We start from the raw sequence: 21,535 nt of genomic DNA, 5'->3' as shown, positions 1-21,535 counted from the left end.
ACGATGCACTGCTGGATGACAAGCTAAAAGAGAGTCATGTCCCCACTGGAGGACCCATGAGCGTAAAAAATCTGGGACAAACAGTCGATTGGGTGGACAGCTTTCTGGAGCCCGGGTGAATTGTTGCACAGCCTGAACGGCCTCCTCAATGCCCCAGGTCACTGCCCCAATGAAACGAGTTAGGCAGAATCGGTCCAAGGCACTCCTTTTGGTCCTCCTCTCTGAACTGGCGTGACAGAGCATCTGGTTTGCAGTTCTTGGAGCCTGGTCTAAAAGAGATAAGTTAAAATGACAAAAACATAGTGACCACCTAGCCTGGTAGGCATTGAGTTGCTTTACCGACTGTAAGTATTACAGATTCTTGTGTTCCATTAGAATCAGAAAAGGGTCTTTAGTGCCTTCACACCACTGCCGCCAGTCCTCCAAAGCCAGGCGGATCACCAGCAGCTCATGATTGCTGATATTGTAGTTCCTTTCGGCCGGGATTAACTTATGGGGAAAAAAGCACAAGGATGCAACTTATTGGTTGAAACATGCCTCTGGGAAAGAACAGCCCTCACTCCAGTGCCGGAAGCATCCAACACCACTACATACTGTCAAGAGAGATCAGGGTTCTGAAGAATAGGAGTGCAGGTGAAACTTTTGCGAAATCCCAGGAATGCCTGTTGTGCTGCCTGGGACCACTGAAAACAGACCTTGGTAGAGGGCGCTGTGAGAGGCGCAACAATGGTACTATATCCCTAAATAAAACACCGGTAAAACGCTGCATCTCCTTCTGGTTGCGAGGTTGGGGCCACTCCGCGACCACTCAGATCTTCTCTGGATCCATCCAGACTGACCCCTCCCCGAGAATAAACCCAAGGAAGGATATTGATTGACAGTGAAAGTCACATTTCTCCGCCTTGACATACAACTTATTAACCAGCTGTCGTTGGAGCATCTCTCGAACGTGTAGGATGTGATCCTGTTTAGATTGGGGAAAAAAATCAAAATGTCATCAAGGTAAACGAAGACAAACTTGTCCAACATATCCCGAAGGACGTAGTTAATCAGTCCTTGGAATACGGCCGGTGCATTATTTAACCCAAAAGGCATAACTAAGTATTCATAGTGTCCAGAGGGCGTATTAAAGGCAGTCTTCCACTCACCCCCCTCACAGATTCTAACCAAATGATAGGCGCTCCGTAAGTCCAATTTAGTGAACCACCTGGCACCCTGAAGTAAATCAAGAACTGAAGACATCAGGGGTACTGGATTTCAGTTCTTGACTGTGATCTGGTTCAGACTATGATAGTCAATACAAGGCCGAAGGGAGTCATCCTTCTCCACAAAGAAGAAACTGGCGCCTGCTGGAGATGATGACGGCTGAATTATTCCTGATGCTAAAGCACTGCTGATATGGTCATTCATAGTCTTCCTTTCAGGGACAGACAGGAAGTACAGAAAGCCCCTAGGAGGCAAGGTGCCAGGTAGGAAGTTAATGGCGCAGTCGAAAGGACGATGTGGAGGAAGAGAGGAAGCCGGAGACTTACTGAATACCAGTTTTAAGTCCAGATAGTCTGCAGGAACCGAAGACAGGTCAGGAAAGTCCTTCTTCTCCTCAGGAACAACTGAAGGAAGAGCTGTGCGGAGACACTGAGCATGGAAAAAAGGGCTCCAACCCATAGTGGATCCTTTCTTCCAGTCTAGGTGAGGATTATGTTTAACGAGCAAAGAGTGGCCTAACACTATAGGTGCTTGAAGGGGAGTCAATGACACTGAGCTCCTAAGAGCGACACATTCTTTTGCAAATGTTTGTAGAAGCAGTCTGCATGCTTCATTTTATAGACCCGTGGTTATGGAAGTGATTTGAACACCAGAATTCATTGATTTGGTAGGGTGTCCCAATACTTTTGCCAATATAGTGTATTTATCCTTGTGCACCAGGGCCTCACTCTCCTCTTTCTGTTGTGGTTAGAGCCATTTTGCTCTGCTCTGTGAAGGGAGTAGTACACAGCATTATACCAGATCCTCAGTTTCTTGGCAATTTCTCACATGGAATAGCCTTCACTTCTCAGAACAAGAATAGATTGACAAGTTTCACAAGAAAGTTCTTTGTTTCTAACCATTCTGAGCTCTGGAGGCAGAGCGGGCACCTTAGGGGGCAGGTCAGAAGCACCAGGAACAAGCAAGCCAGGAACATCAGGTACAGGCAAGCCGGGAACAATAGACACAGGCTGGTCCGGAACGACGGGCATAGCAGCCAGGGTTGGCCCCTTAGGAGCAGGCGTTGCCCCTTTAAGAGCCTTTGGGACCCGCAGGATAGCATCCTATACTGACCAGGCCCCTTTAAGAGCCAGGCAAGTCCCAGAAAAGAGGTGTGCTGCTGATCCCGGGTGCATCGCAGCAGGTGGCGGTGAAACGGCGGTGGTGATGGTGAGGGGGTAAACACTGCCGGGTTCAGGATCGGGAGGGGTTCCTCCTCATATCTGGCTGGGGAGGAAGCGGCAGAGAGAGAGACGGCCCATAAGAAGATTGCCGGTTCTTCTTCCGGTTTCTCCTTAAGTTTCACATTTCTCCGCTTCTTTTTCCCCTTCGATGGTGGAGTTGAGGGCAGCTCTGGGGAGTCCAGTAATGGACCTGTCCAGGGCCACTTGGCTCATCATCGTTTCCGCCAATCCATTCCTCAAATGCTGCAGGTTCAGCCAGACCTCCCCAGCGAGGAATGAGTCCTTTGTCTGGGAGATCCTTGCCAGGATCTCTCCCTTATGTGCAGCCAGGGCGTGAGCAGTAGAGTCATTTTGGACCTCCGGCTGCTGCAGGAGATAAACTGCTTCTTCGACCAGATCGCTCTATTCGGCATTGCTAAGCGAAGGCGTCTTCTTCCGAAGTCCAGTCATTCTGTGACGATCGTGTGTCAGTCCGTGCGCAGGACGAGCAAGCAGGGAGTCAGGAATCAGGGTAAGGCAGACAGAGATCCTGAAACTGGGGTTTATTGCAGGCAGGGCACAGCAATACGGAGAACATGTAACAGCACTTCAGAACACTTCAATGACCGGACTTGGGTAAAAAGACTTGAACGCAGACTTAAATACACAGGACAAATCGAAATGACAGGAAACAGCTGGTTACAATCAGGGTTTCACAGGAGGTAAATGAGGGGGCATGGCTATGGGCTGATATTTGTGCCACTAGAAACTTGAATATGAATTTTGTATATTTGAATCTGCAGTTAAAAACTGAATTTGAATCAAATAGTTTGAATCTGAATTCCAGCAACTTGAAACAGCATTTATCCTACCTCGAAAGTTTTCAGTTTGCAAATTCAATTTTAATCTATTGTGACACACATCCGGGTCCTTGAGGAAAAGTAATCGACCGCAGATTCACAACGCAACTCATTCCCACGTTTACGACAGTTGTCATGATCCGCTCGTCCGCTCTTCCCTATGTCACACCCACTCATTACCCCCATGTGGATTCCCTGTGTTCATCAGCTGTTTCCTGTTGCTGTCATTAGTTCAGTGTATGTAGTCCGCGTTTCAGTATGTTTCCCTAGTCCGGTCATTGTAGTGTTATGACGTTTCTGTCCTGTCTGTCTTATCCTATGTCAATTAAAAACCTTGCCCTATGGGTCAGAATCCCAGGGGGACGTAGCTGGGATGATGATAAGGATTCCCGGAGCTATCCATGACAATACCCGCAATATACAGGACTTTAACCACCCACATTCTGGGCAGGGGACTTTAGATTATCCTCTCTGGTCTCTGAAGGGGACCACCCTCTCAGGTCCTCATGTAAGGGGGCACAAATCCCTGCCACACTGGAATCCAAACCCAGTGTCCTCTGGGGGACTCAAGCCACAGAGAATCATTCAAGGGACTGGGTATCACCCATTTACAGACATGCTGGCCCATTAGCTGAGGATTTCTCTTTAGCTGTAGTTTGTTTAGGATAGTTTAGCATCTCATTATCTCCTTGCCCTCCTTCTCTGTGTTGCAGACTGAAGCTGTCTCACGTCTTTGAGCCTAGCAGTTCAATGGTCGTTATGGAATGGAACCACACAGAACCACCCATTGGTGTTCGGATTGTGGATTACCTCATCAGTCAAGAGAAGGTAACAGAGAGGGTGGACCACTCCAAGGTGGAAACAGGTACATCCAGCTATCGTGGTTCTGGGCCCATTGTTCCAGTCAATAACCCAGGCATGACTAATTCAAGTTTATGAATTCTACTTGAATATTTTTGAGTTGCTGAGATTTTAAGAATAATTTACGTAATAAAGAAAGCTTTATTGATAGCACTGTGTAATTTCTAAACCACAAAATTGGGGTAATAATATCGACAGAAGCTTACACTTCTGAATTCCTCCTGGGTGCTCTTTTTAGAGAGAGACTGAATTCACATAACTTTTATTAGTGTATTTCTGTAAATGTTCTATTGCTTTTATTCTCTTATTGTCTCTAATTTATAAAATAAAGTTTATCATAGGTATGTATGAACAGTATAGGAAAAAACATAGGATCAGTACTATTCATGGTTTTCAGGTGTCCGCTGAAACAAATCCCCTGCAGATAAGGGGGGACTGCTGTATTTTAGTATGTTGTTGAAAAATATTTAATTTAAGATTAAATGTATCTGACTCTGTCAGGCTATACTACCAAGTCAGTTTTTAATCACAGACCTTTGATGTCCACAAGCAAAGACACACACAATCATTTTTCCATTTTGATCCCTTTCCTTTACACACACAATCATTTTTCCATTTTGATCCCTTTCCTTTTTTGTGCACTAAGTCTTAGAACAAAAAGAAACAATCCCTGCTGTAACAAGATATTGCTTCAGCATTTTGAGTTGATAGCAACTCTTGCACACCCCTTGGTTTTACTTTATGGGGGAATTTTAATTAATATGAGAAAAATTGCACATGCACTTCATATTCAATAGCTTACAGTTAGTGGTGTGAATGCATGCAGTGCAGTTATTCATACAAAGGTATAGAAATACATAATCAGAAAATCAAGTGGTGTGCATTGTTCTCCTTCATCCATTGCTTAATGCACACATTACTGGACATGTCTGTCTCATTTAGTTTTCTTATTATTTCATTTATTCTACCCTTAGCATTTTGAAAGGAATAATGATAAACGAGGATGGGTGTCATTGTAAAATAAGTCACCACCTTTGTCATTTTCCTATTCACACTATTACCCATGCTCTTTGTGTGGTCGTGTGTGTAGTTTATTTAGGATTTGGCAATCTTTAAAAAGATAGTTTCAATTTCCTGTTAAATCTATTTGTACAATCAATCACACGACAGCTCTTTTAGGTTTTAGATGTGTTTTTGCACATCTAATAGCACGGCAATTTGAAATCTTTGTAAAAGCAGAGTTTTGAGAGGTGGGAGCAGCGTTTAATGGTAAATCCTGATGAACAAATCGCGGGCAATTGTGAGACAATGAGATTAATATGAAAAAAAAGCAATCAATGATTTGTGAGTCGCTAGCTTGGGCTGTTTCGTGCAGTGGCTGCAGCTTGTGGGGTTGCTATCACAATGAAGTGTAAGTGGCGTTGTTGCCAATGGGAGAAATATTGTGGGCATTTTAAGCATTCGCCTCTTGCATATGTTCGCTTGGAAAATATTGAAATTGAACTGCAAATACCTCAAAAATGCTTAAAACAACATGTACATTAAGGTGGAACAGTACGTTATGCATGTTTCTAGTAGTCTAATTAAAGATTTTTTATCTGTATTTATAAACATCAATACAAGTCTGTGTGTGTGTGCGTGCGTGTGTGTGTGTGTGTGTGTGTGAAAATTTGACAGTTGGTACTAAATGTAGCATGGGCTGTAGCAGCTATCAGAACACACATTACCTAGGTATCTTGTCTAAGACATTGTCTTTGAAGCAGCAATTCGTGGGAATGTGTAATTTCAGATATTCAAGAACCTTGTAAATCTGCCACTTCATATGGTTGTAATCTTGGAGAATGTGACATTGAATGTTTTAATCAAAGTCCATTGTTCTTTTTTTATTGTGACATTTCTTGGCAGGAGGATTTCTCATAGTTGATGCACCCATGCCTTGATTGTCGCATTGTAAAGTTTAATTTATTATTCTCACATCAATTGTTATATCATTTTAAAATACAAACTTGACTGTGGGTGCAGTCAGTGTAGTGTAAATATATGGGTGTTGATTCTGGTAGAGCATATGTCCACTTACAGTGTGGTCTTAAATTTGGCTGGTAGTGGCATTAAAAAGGTCTGAAAAAGGCTTCAATTTCACATCAGGATTTGTGCTGACATCCTCAGTAAAAGTTAGGCCGTGCATTCAAGCAAGCTAAATGAGATGTCTCAGCAGAGTTACTGGGTTTACTCTCCATAACAGGTTGAGTTTGGAGACCTGGAGGGACCCTGGAGGAGCCATTGCTCCTTCAGACTTCAGAGTCGACAGAGGTGGTTTGGGCTTCTTTTAAGAAGGCAAACTGGTCAGCTACCAAGGGAGCTATTCCAGGCCTGTCTCAATGGACATTTATATTTAATGAAAAAAGCTGCATGTGGACTCAACCAAGTAATAAGGCCTTGAGGTCATCATGAATTGAAGGTAGGAGATATGAAAGGCGATTAATGGGGTGTTCAGTTTATTTCTTGTTTAATGGAATCAAAGGGCAATCTAAAATTATACATGTTAAATGAGAATCATATGAGTACCAGTGAAAACTTTCAATTTCTGCTCCTCACTTAGGCTCTTCATGGTCTTGTTAATGACTGCTAAGCTCCCTATAGAACTGAACTGTGCCTATTATGTACAGATTTGCTCTTACTCTCATGGTGGAAGGTTCTGCTCTATTAGCATAATTTATGCATCAAATACCCAGCTATGGAAACTGACCAAATGTAAAACATTATGTATAGATCATTAGAAGCAAAACGTATAGCATGTATAAACCTAATTTACTCATCTGACGTTGAAGTTTGTCTGTTTTACAACAACCTTTTTTTACCTGTGTATGTTTATTGCTTTCCTCTTATGAATGTGTTCTGTACAGTCATACTTATCTCAAGATATGATTATGATACTTTTGGTCATCTGTTTAATCCAGTTTCAATAAACACTTGATCCATTAGCTGTCAAGTTGTATATTGCAGAACCGACCTCTTTTCTGTAAATTCAGAACATACATAAAACATCCCTCTAATAAAACCATCAATTATCCTACACCTTAGTTAATAGCACACACAAGAAAGTTTGGAAAAAGTGGTGAGGTCTGAATGCTGTTCTGAAGGCACTGTATATGTATTGCAAACATTATGTATTGATTACTCTAAATCAAACAGTAACATTTAAAATCGGTAGATCTGTAAGCCTCCCGGAATTGCCATCTCCCTCTGCTCACATTCTACTACTATTGTTATTATTATTATATTACTAGACAATAAAATATGTATATTTGATAAAAATTTTGCTGTGGAGTATGTGCACCAGCGCAGATGATTTTAAACAGTACTTCTATTAACATATAATGTGTCCTGACAGAGACCATGCTGAGCTTTGTGGACGATATCCTCTCTGGGGCCAAGTCGCCGTGTGTCATGCTGGCAGATATTCCTGACCTGCTCACTTCCTCTATTAGCATGATCATCCGCTGCTTGGAACCGGACACCACTTACATGTAAGTAGCTGTATCTGAAAACCAAAACAATGCTATGCATGTAGGTCATTGAGTGAATGATCATTCCTGTTAATTAGTTATTGCTATTGTTTGCTACAAGACACCGCTCTCAATACGTGTATATGCAAAAATAGCTCGTATGTTGTGTCCTCTCTCCCTCAGTGCTGTATGTATGGTTACACAACATGCTCACTGATGATAAATTGTTTCGACCTGTCATGATTACGCGATTATACTGAATTACTCAATTATTTAAAAACATTGATCAAAATTTTCCTAATCGTTTACTCGGTGGTATGGCAGAAGGAAAATGGAGCATAGAGGATGAGGATCCAAATAAAGAGCAAAAGCATCATTTGTGTGGAAGCATTTCATATTAAAACTGAATGAAAATTCAGTCGTCTGAACTAACTGCAGTGCAAATATCTGTCAAAAGAAACCAATAAACAGTTCAAAAGATCAAGTGCTGATGAAAAGGAGGGCATAAAGGATTTGACCAGTAGACTTCGGGGGCAACTGTGCAGACTCAGAAGAGCAGAATGGTCTCGGAAACTGAGGAATGAGAAGGACGTCAAGCGTGCTCAGTTCATAAAGGACCCATACAGGTTTACCAAAACACTGTCAGGTGAAGCAAGATTGGGGAGACTGATCAACCCTATAAAATGTGAAGGAATTCCTCAAAGACACTTTTAGGGGTCAGGATTTAAGTGCACACCCAAATGTCAACAGAGTTGAAATGCCAGAAGAGGATCGTGAGATCAGGAAACCAACATGAAAAGAAGTCCTAGACATTGTATGGAAAGCCCAATCAGCATCAGGACCAAGTTTTATACTGTACCTAATAAAGTGTAAGAGATGCCCAGTGTTAGAGCCGTAGCTGATAATTGTACTATTATAAGTTGCATGCAGTGACTAAAATTTGATATTTATTTTATTTTGTATACTTAAGGGTGAATGTGTACTTCTTGGATTTTGTTGTAGTGGTTCAGTTAACATTTATGTTTAAATTGATCATTTTGGTATGACCCTTTTTTTTGCACGTAAAAGGGACCCATGTTTATAACAGTCTTGGCAGTGTTTGTAAAGTTAACAGACTGCAACTTTTCACACCTATCACAAATAAATCTGTAATTTTCATGAATTTCGCTGCACCCTCCTCCAGTGCCTTTCTTTTAGCTTCATCTTTTCTCTCTCAGCACCACCCTTCTCTTTTATTTCACGCAAAGCAAGTGTGTACCCTTTAAATTTTTGATTTTAGGAGCCGGCCTCTTTCATTCGAGATAAATACATGCACATGCATACCACTCAGGAGGGGCCCTCTTTTCATTTATTTAATACATGCATGTACATCTGTTTATGAGAATCTGAAATGTGCTCCTGGCAGTGGCCAGAAACGTCACCTGCCCACCTGCAATGTTCCTGATGGTCACTCGGCCTGAATTTCCTGGCAAAAGCACTTCAGAGCTACATCGTTCCCGAACCAATAATGATGTAGCCAAATGGTACACAACGCATATGCCCTAGTGTTTTGTAATGTGTTACTATGTAAAAGGCATGAATAATGCAATACCATCTGCCATGTTCTGCTTGTAATAATTTGTAATAATGAAATACTTATACAGATTTTTTGTCATGTCTGTCAGGTTCAGGCTGTGGGCAGTAGACAACACAGGGCGACGCTCCAACCCCACTGAGGTTACCATCAAGACTCCCTGCCCCTCTGTAGATGATGTGAAGGCGCAAGGTAGGCGGGGCGGGGGTATGGTGGGGCGGGGAGGGGCATCACACATACTGTCCGGGGGAAAAATAAAACAGTATATGTCTTTGCCACCTGGGTCTAGCAAGCTTTGCCTTCTAGCAGAACGGGTAAAAATATCAACAAAACCGCAATAGCTTTATTTGAGGAAAATATGTGCAAGAATATTTCAAACATCAGACAAAGGATGTTTAGAGAATATACAAATTATTCTTAGAGTTCTCACAATTTACATCACAGAAACCCAGCTCTACCCACTTCATACCATCCAGTAAAGCTTAACTAAAAATCATTCTATGTGTGTATTTCTCTTTGTGTGGAAGGGAAAATGTAACTGCAGGGAAAATGGGACTTGAGAGGTTGCCAGATAAAGTTGAGTAGGCACGCCTGTGTACCCACGACACTAACAGCTAATCAGAGGGTGTTAAAGTATGTGTTTAGCTCCCCAGCTGCCACCCACAGAGAGTGAAGGGGCTTCCCATCACATTCTTTGGGATGAGTGGTGTCCCTTTCTGTGCCTGCACAAAAACAGAAATATTCGCTTTTTTTAACTCCTTGCCTTATTAAATGCAGCTTATTGATAAAAATCTGATTAACAAAGCACATTTCTCTGCACATGCCCTATTAAACTGGAGATACAGCTATATTCTGGGTAAATTTATTTTGTAACTCAAACTCCTCATCGTTCCAAGAAGTGCGTAGATGCTGAAGGCCCTGCTTTCACAATATTGTCGTTTCCCTTTCCTCCCACCTCAGAGATCGCAGATAAAATCTACAACTTGTTTAACGGCTACACTAGCGGAAAAGAGCAGCAGACAGCCTACAACACACTGATGGACCTGGGCTCGCCATCACTGCACCGCGTCCTTTACCACTACAACCTGCGCTATGAGAGCTTTGGCGAGTTCACATGGCGCTGTGAGGATGAGCTGGGACCCAGGTAATCACAATTCCACCCAATATTATACCTTTCTTGTTTAGATCTCCTCCGTGCATCATTCATTCCATCCATCCATCCACCTTACAGCTACTTATGCAGCACAAAATCGGGACCTGGTTGAGAGTGGGGAAAACAGTTAATTGCCAGTCAGTGGGATGCAAAACAATCAAAATTCCAAGTCTTTTAAAATGTGATCACCGTACGATTGAGTGTATTGTGGTCAACAACCAAAGATGGAAGAAGCATGTAGAGAGAAGAAGACTGAAATTAAATGCCAATGATAAATTTGAATTTAAAGGGGGGGCTTCCAGAAATGCTTTAGCATCAAATGTCACATTTATCAAAACTGCAATCTAAAGGGAATCTCCAGAAGTACCAGGTGCAGTGTGCTGTGTGACATTACTAAGGTCACAAAGGCTGAAACACAGCCTCCATTCGATAAGACACGCAAGGCAAAACATTAAGAATGGGCACAGACACATCTCAAGGCTGATTTTGCAAAGGTTTTGTGGACAGATAATATTAAATGACTTTTGATTGTCCTGGTGGAGGGGCTATGGATGGACACCTTCTTCAAGCACTGACAAGGTGGTGGAAAAGTGATGGTGTGGGCCGCAGTTGTCAATGATGAACTTTAAGAAGATGTCTTCTTCAAACACTGGTACAAGAAGAAGTCAGCAGCTTTCATGCAGTACAATATCCTTTCACATGCATCAAAGCATTCCATAGATTGAAAGGTGATTGAAGACATGGCCCCTCATCATTACCTGACTTAACCCCCATTGAGAACTATGGGTCTTAGTAAAGTGTGAGCTTTACCAAGGTAGCAAGCAGTGCACTTCTCAGGGCAGCGTCTGAGTGGCGGTCCTAGCTGTCTCAGCTAATAATAGATGGGATCAAATAAAAAACTTGAATGGTTATGATGGAAATTCAGTAGAAAGGCTGCTATACAGGACATAAAGCTTGGTAAAGTGGACTGTATAGGACAGTCAGTAGTATGTTATTCCTTATACAGACTGAATAACTAAAATTGTTTTTTAGATAATGATTGCTTAATAATTGTGCAGACTGATAATCTGTTAGATACAATAGTTATTATTCTATTGTCTTACCTTGCTCTCCATGAAACACACAGGCGCAAATGCTGGGAACAGCGAAGCTTTGGGGTCACAGCTCAGCTCAGCCATTGTCTAGAGGCCCAGGAGCAGTTGAGGCTAGGGGCCTTGCTCAATCATTTGATTCTGATCAAGAGGATTATTTAGATTAATCGAACAATCAGTAAAATAGTCGATAGATTAATCCATAGAAAATCAGTCGTCAGTGGCAGCCCTAGATGTGAGTTGGCAATTAATGTTGTTAAAACTTTCACCAAACTGGTTTGTGTGTCCTGCACTGTTTTCTGGCCTGCTGTACTTCCTGTGTCTTCACAAGTTAACTTCAAGCCTTTGCTGAAGGTTACTCCCACACACCTTCAGAAGAAATTCAATACACACATGCAGACCAGGCTGAGAGATACAGACATAAGGTTTTTTAAGTGTATGTCTGCCGTTTTAAAAACAGAAAAGAAACACACCATATTAAATGATAATGTGAATAATATTTCAGTGAATGTGTGCTTATGGTGACTAATCAAATGACATTTTTCCGGAACGTCTTGTCCTGTCTCTGGTTCTTTTAAGCATCCAAGTGGTATATTCATTTATTGTTTCCTTGCTGGTGATGCAGTTCCTCTTTACCATTAACTTTTCACAACCATGTGGCCTTTTATAGTGATATTGTAAATAATAGACCCAAAATAAGATATCTTCGATGTGAACATTTGTGTTCCAGCTGGAGGTTCCAGCTTGATTTAGACAAGTAACAATGTGTTTATTTTCAATATGCTCTATTCTATTCTATTCTATTCTATTCTATTCTATTCTCAAACGTTTCAAAGGCATCAGTACTCTTCCTGTCTTGCTTCTTCTTTGTTCACATCCATATTCATGAGAAGGCCATGTTCTAAGTGATTCTCATCTCGTGAGAGTGGCTTCCTGTCCAGTGTGGGGATACTTCATAAGAGCATTGAGATGCTCTAGCATCCCAATTTACCTGTGAATGTTCCATAGTTTGATATATACAGTACGTAGCCCTGGATAGGCCACAGATAGTTAATTATTTCTTAATTGTGCACACCATTTAGCGTAACATTCTTAAGAAATGGAGCTCACATAATACCTAAAATGTGACTGTCACGCCCCACATGCCTTTTTCCCCTGTGGTCTCTGTGGTGTGGTGCTAAGAAGCCACACCTCTTCCTCATTTAACCCCACCTCTCATTTCAGCCCTCGTGTGGATGATCCCAGTTGCCTCTCATTTCAGCCCTCGTGTGGATGATCCCAGGTGCCTCTCGTCTGTTCCTCGTCTGTGGTGTATATAGTGCCTCCTTGTCCTGAGCTCCCCAGTCCGGTCATTGTATTGTCGCGTGTGTGATCCTGCTGCCTGAGCTACCCCTTTGGTTACCCAGTGCCCTGTGTCTCCCCCCTGCACTCCCTGCCTTGTGTTGACCCCTTGCGGTCTGGTTTCTTTGCCCTTTTGTATTGTGTTTTGTTGAATAGAACCCCTTCCGTTTCCCCCAATGTCTGCCTTTCCCTCCACCCTTCCTAGGTCATCACAAAGGCATAGACATTAAAACTTACACAAAGAAACAGAGGTAACCACGTAATTGGTGGGGAAAGATTCTGCAGTTCGGTATGTAAGTGGAATATGCAATATTTGTAGGTGTAGGTTCAGAGCTACATGTACTTGGAGCATTCAGGTTAAAACACATGTATTGATTTTCACATTTCCAGGTGATCCAGCAATTTAAGAATCTGAACAAGTTGGGGCGTGTGGGAGGAATAGGGATTTTATGGGGGGGGGGGTGCGAGCAACAGCACTATCTGGGGAATACAATCCTGTCATTTCTGACAGCCCCCCTTACAAGTTATACTATTTTTTTTGTAATATTTTATTGTGATGTCATCTATGCCCATTTCCAGGGCTAATCTGGCATCCCCTTATAATTCTGAGGTCAGGGGTAATAGAATAGAATAGGCCTTGGCTGTCGTTGTCTTTGGTGTAGAGTCCTTCTTTGTATTTCTTGATCTCCGCTTGATCTCCATTCCATCATTTTTAACTTCCCAGTTGAAATCTTTCAGTAATGGCTCTGTTCCCGTGATTGACAGGTGGCTGGTCCTAATACCGTGGTTGGCAGGGGGATTTCGCTGTTGTGACCTTGAACAAGGCCCTTAATACCAATTTATCCATTGATTCTGACTGATTGAGGCTGACCCTGCTCAATAATCCCCATTTGTTTGTTGCTTTGCAGCTAAATAAGTGTGTCAATTTGAGGTGTTTAATCTCAATGATCTTCAGAAAGACTTCTTTTTCCATGTTTGTTTCCATGTCTTAGTCATATTGGTCAATGTCATTCTTTGTACCTTTATAATTCTTGATTCAGTACTTAAAGGGTACTTAAAATCTTTACTAAGTTTTCTTTCTTAACTTACTCAATAAAATCAATACTTAAAATCTTTTTGATTCTCTTCTCTTACCAATTTACACTGTGTCTTCTGTCATTTACAGATTAAGCTTAGTGTCAGTTTATTATGATGTGATATTCTTTGTTTCCAATGCAGGAAAGCTGGGCTCATCCTGTCGCAGCTAAACGACGTGAGCGGCTGGTGCAAGCGACTTCTGCAGGAGCCCAAGATCGGCTTACGGAGAGTAGCTATCAAATACCTGGCCTGCCGTTACACTGACACGAAGGCTGTCACCCTCAACTGGCTGAACCTTGGGCAGGATGTACGCAAGGCCTGTGAGGAACAGCACCTGTCTGTACTGTACAATGATTATGGAGACCCAAAAGAACTGTAACTGAGGAGCAGGAAGTGTTTAGTTTCCAGTAGCTGTTTGGACTGAATGATTTGGGATTTTACATTTGATGAAACTAGTAAACCCCAACTAATATGATTGATTATTACAGTACAAGGATAGCATCTGCAATGTTTCCTTTAGTTATGTTAGTGGATATTTTCTTAATTAGCTACTGTTTGACTGAAGTGGCTGATTCTTAAATCTTTGGAGGCTTACGTTTTTGTAAATAAGAATCTTCTAACATACTAAGATGTTCTCTTTAAGTGTTTATAAGGTCTTTAGTGCATACTGATGTGGAAAGTTAGTGAAAGGGGAGTCCGATAACACAAAAAAGTCTCTAGAAATGTAAATTACACAAGGAGTTTTATTTACTATAATGTTGGTTGTAGTATTTAAAGTTTAGCGCTGTTGTACAGATGTTTTTTAGTGGAAACTGTATTATGTATCTTTGGTAGGGGGGATCATTTACATAATATGTTTTGGTCTGTGTTTTTAATCTCAGCATATACATGAAATATCTTTGTGGAATATAATTTCAGTTACTCTAACCACAGGAATCCGCACCTGTATACCAGTAAAAAATACAGTCAACACTCCTACAAAGTACGAGGCTACACATTTAAGTGAAAATCCACCTTTACTGTACTATAAAAATAGGAACAATAAAACACAGTGGATTATGTTGAAGTCTGCACTTTTCCCATTTTATCTGGTGGAGCAGTATATTTTAAATAGTGGACCCAGTCTCAGGAGGTCTTTATTATCCGTGAATTTGCAGTTCTGCTTTTTCCCCTCGCGGTTATTTTGGAAAGTAAATTAACAGCTGCTATTTGGGGAAGAGCTGCTGCTAAATCCAATACATTAAAATATATATACTTTATCAGCATGATAAGTCTTTGAAATGGTGGTATCAACATGCATTATAGTGGGTATGATTCATTTAAAACTTTTTATTATTATCTTTACTTCAACCTTCATTACTTTTCTTGCAGAGGTAAAACACGTCCTTTCTTTAATGGAAAACATCTTACAAAGAAGTGTCTTTAATCACTCTATTGAACTAAGATGGTAGTTTAATACTTTAAATACAAATGGAATGCATTTGTTTCAAAGAAATACATGTATATGTCTCTTTTATAAATGTTCATATTCTAGCTTAAACTCAGCTGGCTCCAATCTCTCTATATATCCCAGTCCTGTCAGAGCTAACAGGGAGTGGAAGTACTTGTGACGGGAGTGTGAGACAGAGGGCTTCATTACAGAAGTCAAAAATCATGGTCCAGGTCAAAAACTGGAGAGGCCAAACAGAATCCAAGTCAGCGAACAGAGGAGGAAGTCAAGAGACAGGCAAGGGTCGAAAGATAAACAGACAGACAAAACTCTCTTCTGCTTGAACTCTCAGATACTGAGATCTTGTGCTTGAGAACTGACTCACAGGAACGACAATACCAGCAGCAATCAAGAGAAAACCTTGACAGTTGCAGAGGGGCATGGTTGTAAATAAGAATCGAGCAATCGAGCGAGCAATCCCGAGGCGCATGTTAAGTCAGACTTCCCTGAGCAGGCGGGGTTCACAGATGGGGATGGGGCAGGGGCATGGCTGCTGTGACGAGGAATCTAAGTGGCAGGGGTATGACATCAACAGGGTTCCTTTGGGCTGATCCGTGACAGTGCTCTATGAATTTTGGTGGATATGAATACTGCTCACATCATACCCATCGTTACTGTCTAATAGCTTAGCTTCCAGCATCCCTGCCTGCAGTGACACTATTGTCTCTCTCTCTCTGTCCCACCGCTATCCCACGCCTTTGATAGATCCTCTGAGCATTGCAGAGGGTTTCTGATTCCGTGCAAGCTGTAAATTCCGCATAACACAATTTGTTTCAGATACTGACCAGGTTGACTTGGTCATTACTCTCCTGATTGGACAAAAATGCACTCTGGTACTGTTCTACCAGCAGAGCCTGGTGTCGTGATCCTTTTATGCCTTCATCACATACACAGGGGAGGTCTTCAATCACCTGCTACAAGAAAAAGAGGTCAGCAACCAGCTGTTTGAGCTCCGTCAGTGATCGCATTTGCCAGCTGAATTGGTCTTTGAGTTCCATACCTGGGCTGCCTCAAGTGGATGAATTGGATGTTCATTACCATGCACAGCCATTATGAGTACTTCATCTTGCCATTCGGGCTGTCCAGCACCCCCTCTGTGTTTCAGTCTATGAATTCTATCTTTCAAGACTTCATTGACCTGTGCCTTATAGTATCTATTAGGGATGTAACGATACACTCATCTCACGATTCGATACGATTCTGAGTTCACGATATAATTTCTCACAATTTTTTAACAGAATGAGCTGCAGACAAATTTATTCAAAAATTCCTTTATTTATCTTTCTAAACTGTGCAAAACATGTCCTCTTCTTAACAGCGCAACTGAAGCTGAATAAAATTCTGTAAAAAATAAATCCCAAATCAAAATAAATACAAAACATCTTCAAATAAAAGGTAACACTTTACATTAACTGCACCTTCATAAGGCTTTTATATTGCATTCATAAAACGTTCAGTACACCTTCATAATGCATTCATTAAGTATTCAGAAATCATTCATAAACATCACGCATGTATACCTTTACATCCTAACATCCCTTAACAGCTGCAATATACATTAATAATGATCATTATTTAATAATAACAAACATTATAATTGTGTAATCATGTAATATTTCTTATTATTGTCTATTAAAGCTGTTTAATGATGTTAGGATGTTAAAGTGTACTTAAATGCTACTTAGAACGTTCTATGAATGCATTATGAAGGTGCTCTTAATATAAAGCGTTACCAAATAAACTAAGGCTTGCATGTGCAGCTTTTTAGCATGGTTTGCCCTTTTAATAATCTTTAATAATTCACTGGTGAATTGAGCTCACTGTGATGCCGGTGGACATGCTGAAGCATGTTTGTTGTGCTATTTGTGTACGTTATCAGTCTTTTACAATGTTTGCACGCAGTTTTCGTCTTGTCTGTGCTTTTCGTTTGTGATTACCGGAAAGCTACAATGTTGCCACACCGCCGATTTAAGATCGGGGGGTGTGTCCTCAGTTTCAAATTCGCTCACCATCTCGCGTTCGGTCAAAACGTGAATACGCAGTGACATCTGACGTCAAACTGACGTTGTGAAATCAAATGTAATATTTCGCCAGTTTTTCTGTTAAGTAAAATACCGTGAAGTACTCCTAAAGTAGCGATTCATTTTCCAACAAATATCTGTTAGAGGGAAAAATATATATATATTAAACAGTAAATTGGTTGCATAAGTGTGCACCCCCTTAAACTAATACTTGTTTGACGCACATTTTGATTTAATTAGAGCAGGGTTATTCAACTCACGGTCCTCAAGGTCCGAGCACTGCTGGTTTTCCAGCCTTCCTTTACCTGTGAGCCAGGTGTGAAGCCTCTGACCAATCAGAATCAGTAATTATTAAACAACTACCTGGGAGAACTGAAAACAAGGCCTGGATTTGGAATCGAGGTCCAAGAGTTGAAGAACCCTGAATTAGAGCATTCAGCCTTTTTAGGTAGGAGTCTATCAGCATGCCACATCTTGACTTTTCCTTGCAAAATCGCACCAAATCTGTCAGATTGCGAGGGCATCTCCTGTGCACAGCCCTCTTCAGGTCACCCCACAGTTCTGGGCTCTGGTGAAGCCATTCTTTTGTTGATTTAGATATGTGCTTGAGGTTATTGTTGTGCTGAAAGGTGAAATTCTGAAAAGCGCTGCAGGACCAAAGCGATCAAAATCATTCAAGACCCTTCCCACCCCAGCAATTGTCTGTTCTCAGGCAAATGGTTCAGCAGCCTCATGACAAGAACAGAGAGACTCAGAAGGAGCTTTAATCTTCAGATCATGAGGCTCCTCAACCAAGACATGCCTCGCTCTGCCCGCACTGGACAAGCACAATGCCACTTTAAATCCTAATTACTTGAGTAGTTCATATTACTTCTTTGCTATGTGGTTGTTAGATTAAATTTTTAGTTTTAGTTTAGTCTTTCAAAACTGTTTTTATTTTGTTAATGTTATTTAAATCTGCACACAGACTCAGGAGTGATTCAGGGCTACATTACATTTCACTGCATGTTGTGCATGTGACAAACTTCTTGAATCTTGAAATACAATATAATCCCGTTATAGTGGACTCGCTTATAACGGAATATCGTCTATAACGGATGAGGTCCGCTGCTCCTGGCCGTGCGACCTTTACAGTACGAACATGAAGAAAAAGCATCGGATATAACAGACTCGCATATAACGGAATTTCGCTTATAACAGACAAACAAATTGGTCCCCAGGGCCACTTTTAGCTGTAGCTTTGTTCGGTTATAACGGACATGCAGGCTCTGCCTACAAGGTGCATGGCGTGCCGGTGATAAATAGGCATGGCGTAACAGCAGACAACACTGATTGGTTTGTGTGGCTGTCCATCACCATGCATGCTGTGCGTTGGCAGACGACGCTCACAGCTGGAGGGATGCAGTAAGCAATGAGGTCAATGTTACTACTGTACTGTACCTGTATAACCACTAATACGGCATATATACTTCCAACAGTCAGGATTACTACAGGAAAGTTGGATTACTACATGTATAATATAATGATCTATACCACAAGTGTGTCTGCTGGGGTGTGGCATGAGTAAATGGTGTCCTGTAGTTGTGTTCTGGGCATAGAGCAACTCTGGATATAACGGACTTTGGATATAACGGACTGTTTTGCCAGATCCCTTAAAGTCCTTTATAACGGGATTGTACTGTACCTCTTCATCTTCAGCTTTCTAGCAGACACCTGAAGGTTTTGGGTCAAAATTGACTGGTATTTGTAACTGTTCATAATTCCCTTCACCTTGACAAAAGCTCCAGTTCCAGCTGAAGGAAAACAACCCCAAGAATGATGGTGCCACCACCGTGCTTCACCATGGGTATGGTTTTGTTTTGGTGATGCAGTGTTGTTTTTGTGCTAAACGTACCTTTTGGAATCGTGGCCAAAAAAATTTGGTTTCATCAGACCATAACACATTTTCCCACATGGTTTGCAAAATTTAGCTGGGCCTGGATGTTTTCCTTTGTAAGAAAAGGCTTCTGTCTTGTGACCCTACCCCATAGTCCAGACATATGGAGAACATGGGAGATTGTTGTCACAACAACAATCAGAAATTCCTGCAGCTCCTTCAGTGTTGCTATAGGATTCTCGGCTGCCTCCCCGAGCAGTTTTTGTCTTGTCTTTTCATAAATTTTGGAGGGACGTCCAATTCTCTGTAATTCCACTGTTGTTCCATATTTTCTTCACTTCTTCATGACTGTCTTCTCTAAGTTCCATGGTATATCTAATGCTGTGGAAATATTTCTGTACCCTTCTCCTGACTGATCTTTCAACAATGAGATCCCTTTGATACTTCGTAAGCTCCCTCAAACCATGGCTTTTGGTGTAGGATGCAACTGAGTAAATGTCAGAAAAATCCTACTAGGACAGCTGAACTTTATTTGGGGTTAATCAGAGTCACTTTAATTGATGGAGGCATGAATCCAAAAAGACTGAATGCTGTAATTAAATCAAATGGTCGTTCAACTAATTATTAGTTTAAAGGTGTGTGTTAGGTCGGCTGAGCAGGGAGGAGGCAGACCCCGAAATGCGGAGGTAAGGTCCTTTATTTCTGTTATCGAGGAGTACAGAAACCAAGGGGGACGTGCTAAATCGTGGTCGAGAGGCAGGCGAGAGTCGGGAACCCTGATGATCAGTCTGGCACAGGTGGACGAGACGGGGATCCAGGGAGGGAGGAGGAGAGCTGACGAGGGAGCAGGGAAAGGCAGGGTAGGATGGCAGGGTATACACATGGGTCCGACGGGGAGGTACGATGGGTGAGGCGAGCAGGGAAGGCAGACAGGCGATCAGGCAGGACACAGCGGGTAAGACGAATCGGGAAGACAAGACACAGAGAGATTGCTTGGTATAGCTCATTACTAGAACGGCAACAATACTTTGCACTGCCTGCCAGGTGGAGTGTGTTTAAGTAGCCGGCCGATCAGGTGGTGATTGGCGGCCGGTGTTCTGCCCCGCCCGTGTGGGCGTGACAGTGTGCACATTAGCCTGGCATTCATCCACAGCTTTAACCATAGCTGTCAAGTCTCCCGTTTTGGCCTGGAAACTACCGTATTTTACCCCTCTTTCCCGCCGTCCTCCCGTATTAGTATTTTCCCGTAAATCTCCCGTATTATAATATCATTAAAAAAAAAATCCCTCTGCATCTCCAAACTGAACTGTCAGTAGCCTCGCGAGAACTGCCACCTGCTGTAGTCTTCAGGTCATTTACAACATTAACCAGGTCATAAATGCGGAGGTTAAAATGGCAATGCTGTGTGCCAAAAACAACGTCACTTTCACCTTCTGTGACGACTTCAACAAGGATACAAAGTCTGCAACAAATCTGTATAATAAGTTATTAGTGAATGCCAGAGAGCCACATGAGTGAACATGAGAAATTAAAAGAAAATGTGTAATGAAAATAAAATGTAAATGACAAGTGGTTATTTTAGATTTCTTGTACACCTGTCTTAAAATGTAAGGGATACTGGAGCTTGCTTGGGGTGGTGGGATGGCTCGCGGTGGGTGCCGGAAAATTTCCCTTATTTTCAAATCTAAAACTTGACAGGTATGGCTTTAACTTTATGCATAACCCCTATGAAAGGAACACTTTTGTTTTCTGAAGTAATTAAAATGTTAAATTATTTGTGTTTGTTTACTTCCAGTGTCTAGGAGAGGGTGGTTAACTAACTAAATGAAAATTAAATATAAAAATGAAATTTAAGTTTTACTTTGGTTACTATTAATGCATAAGGTATAGGAGAGCAGAGTTCATTTAGCAGTGACAATGGACCGAACCATATCATATGGAGATTGGAAGAAAGGGGATTTTAATTTGGCACAAAAAACATCAGGCAAAGCATTTGCTGTGCCCCCATCCTTCTATGAAAAATATTTAATATTTTATTCACATATGGAACAACAATAACTGAGACTGGTACATATTTTGATAAGTGCATGTATTACCTATGGCTGGAGAGATTTATGCAAAGAAAATCATTGAGACACCTTCGGTGACTGGAAGCTGAAGCAGAACATTTACTCAAATTTCTGTATAAGTGGTAATGTTTGGAAATTGCATTCACTGATCAAAAATAGTTTTGTTGCTTTCTGTATTCCAATAAAATGTCAAATGTTACCGTTTTAGAA

The 21,535-nt window shown here is 41.6% G+C and overlaps 1 protein-coding gene across 4 annotated transcripts in view; it reads left to right on the top strand.

Moving 5' to 3' along the window:
* astn1 (astrotactin 1) overlaps positions 1–21,535 on the top strand; it is a 119,397-nt gene extending 97,862 nt beyond the window's left edge. For all 4 annotated transcript variants that reach the window (XM_023819082.2, XM_023819081.2, XM_023819080.2 and 1 more), the window contains exons 19-23: positions 3,982–4,133; positions 7,521–7,656; positions 9,300–9,400; positions 10,169–10,352; positions 14,012–21,535. In XM_023819082.2, the coding sequence (XP_023674850.1) occupies positions 3,982–4,133; positions 7,521–7,656; positions 9,300–9,400; positions 10,169–10,352; positions 14,012–14,249 (811 nt within the window). In that variant the 3' untranslated portion in view covers positions 14,250–21,535. The remainder of the gene's footprint in view (positions 1–3,981; positions 4,134–7,520; positions 7,657–9,299; positions 9,401–10,168; positions 10,353–14,011) is intronic.

This window comes from Paramormyrops kingsleyae, chromosome 21 (assembly GCF_048594095.1).
Source record: "Paramormyrops kingsleyae isolate MSU_618 chromosome 21, PKINGS_0.4, whole genome shotgun sequence".
Lineage (NCBI taxonomy): Eukaryota > Metazoa > Chordata > Actinopteri > Osteoglossiformes > Mormyridae > Paramormyrops > Paramormyrops kingsleyae.
This window is presented reverse-complemented; position numbering and strand designations above follow the sequence as displayed.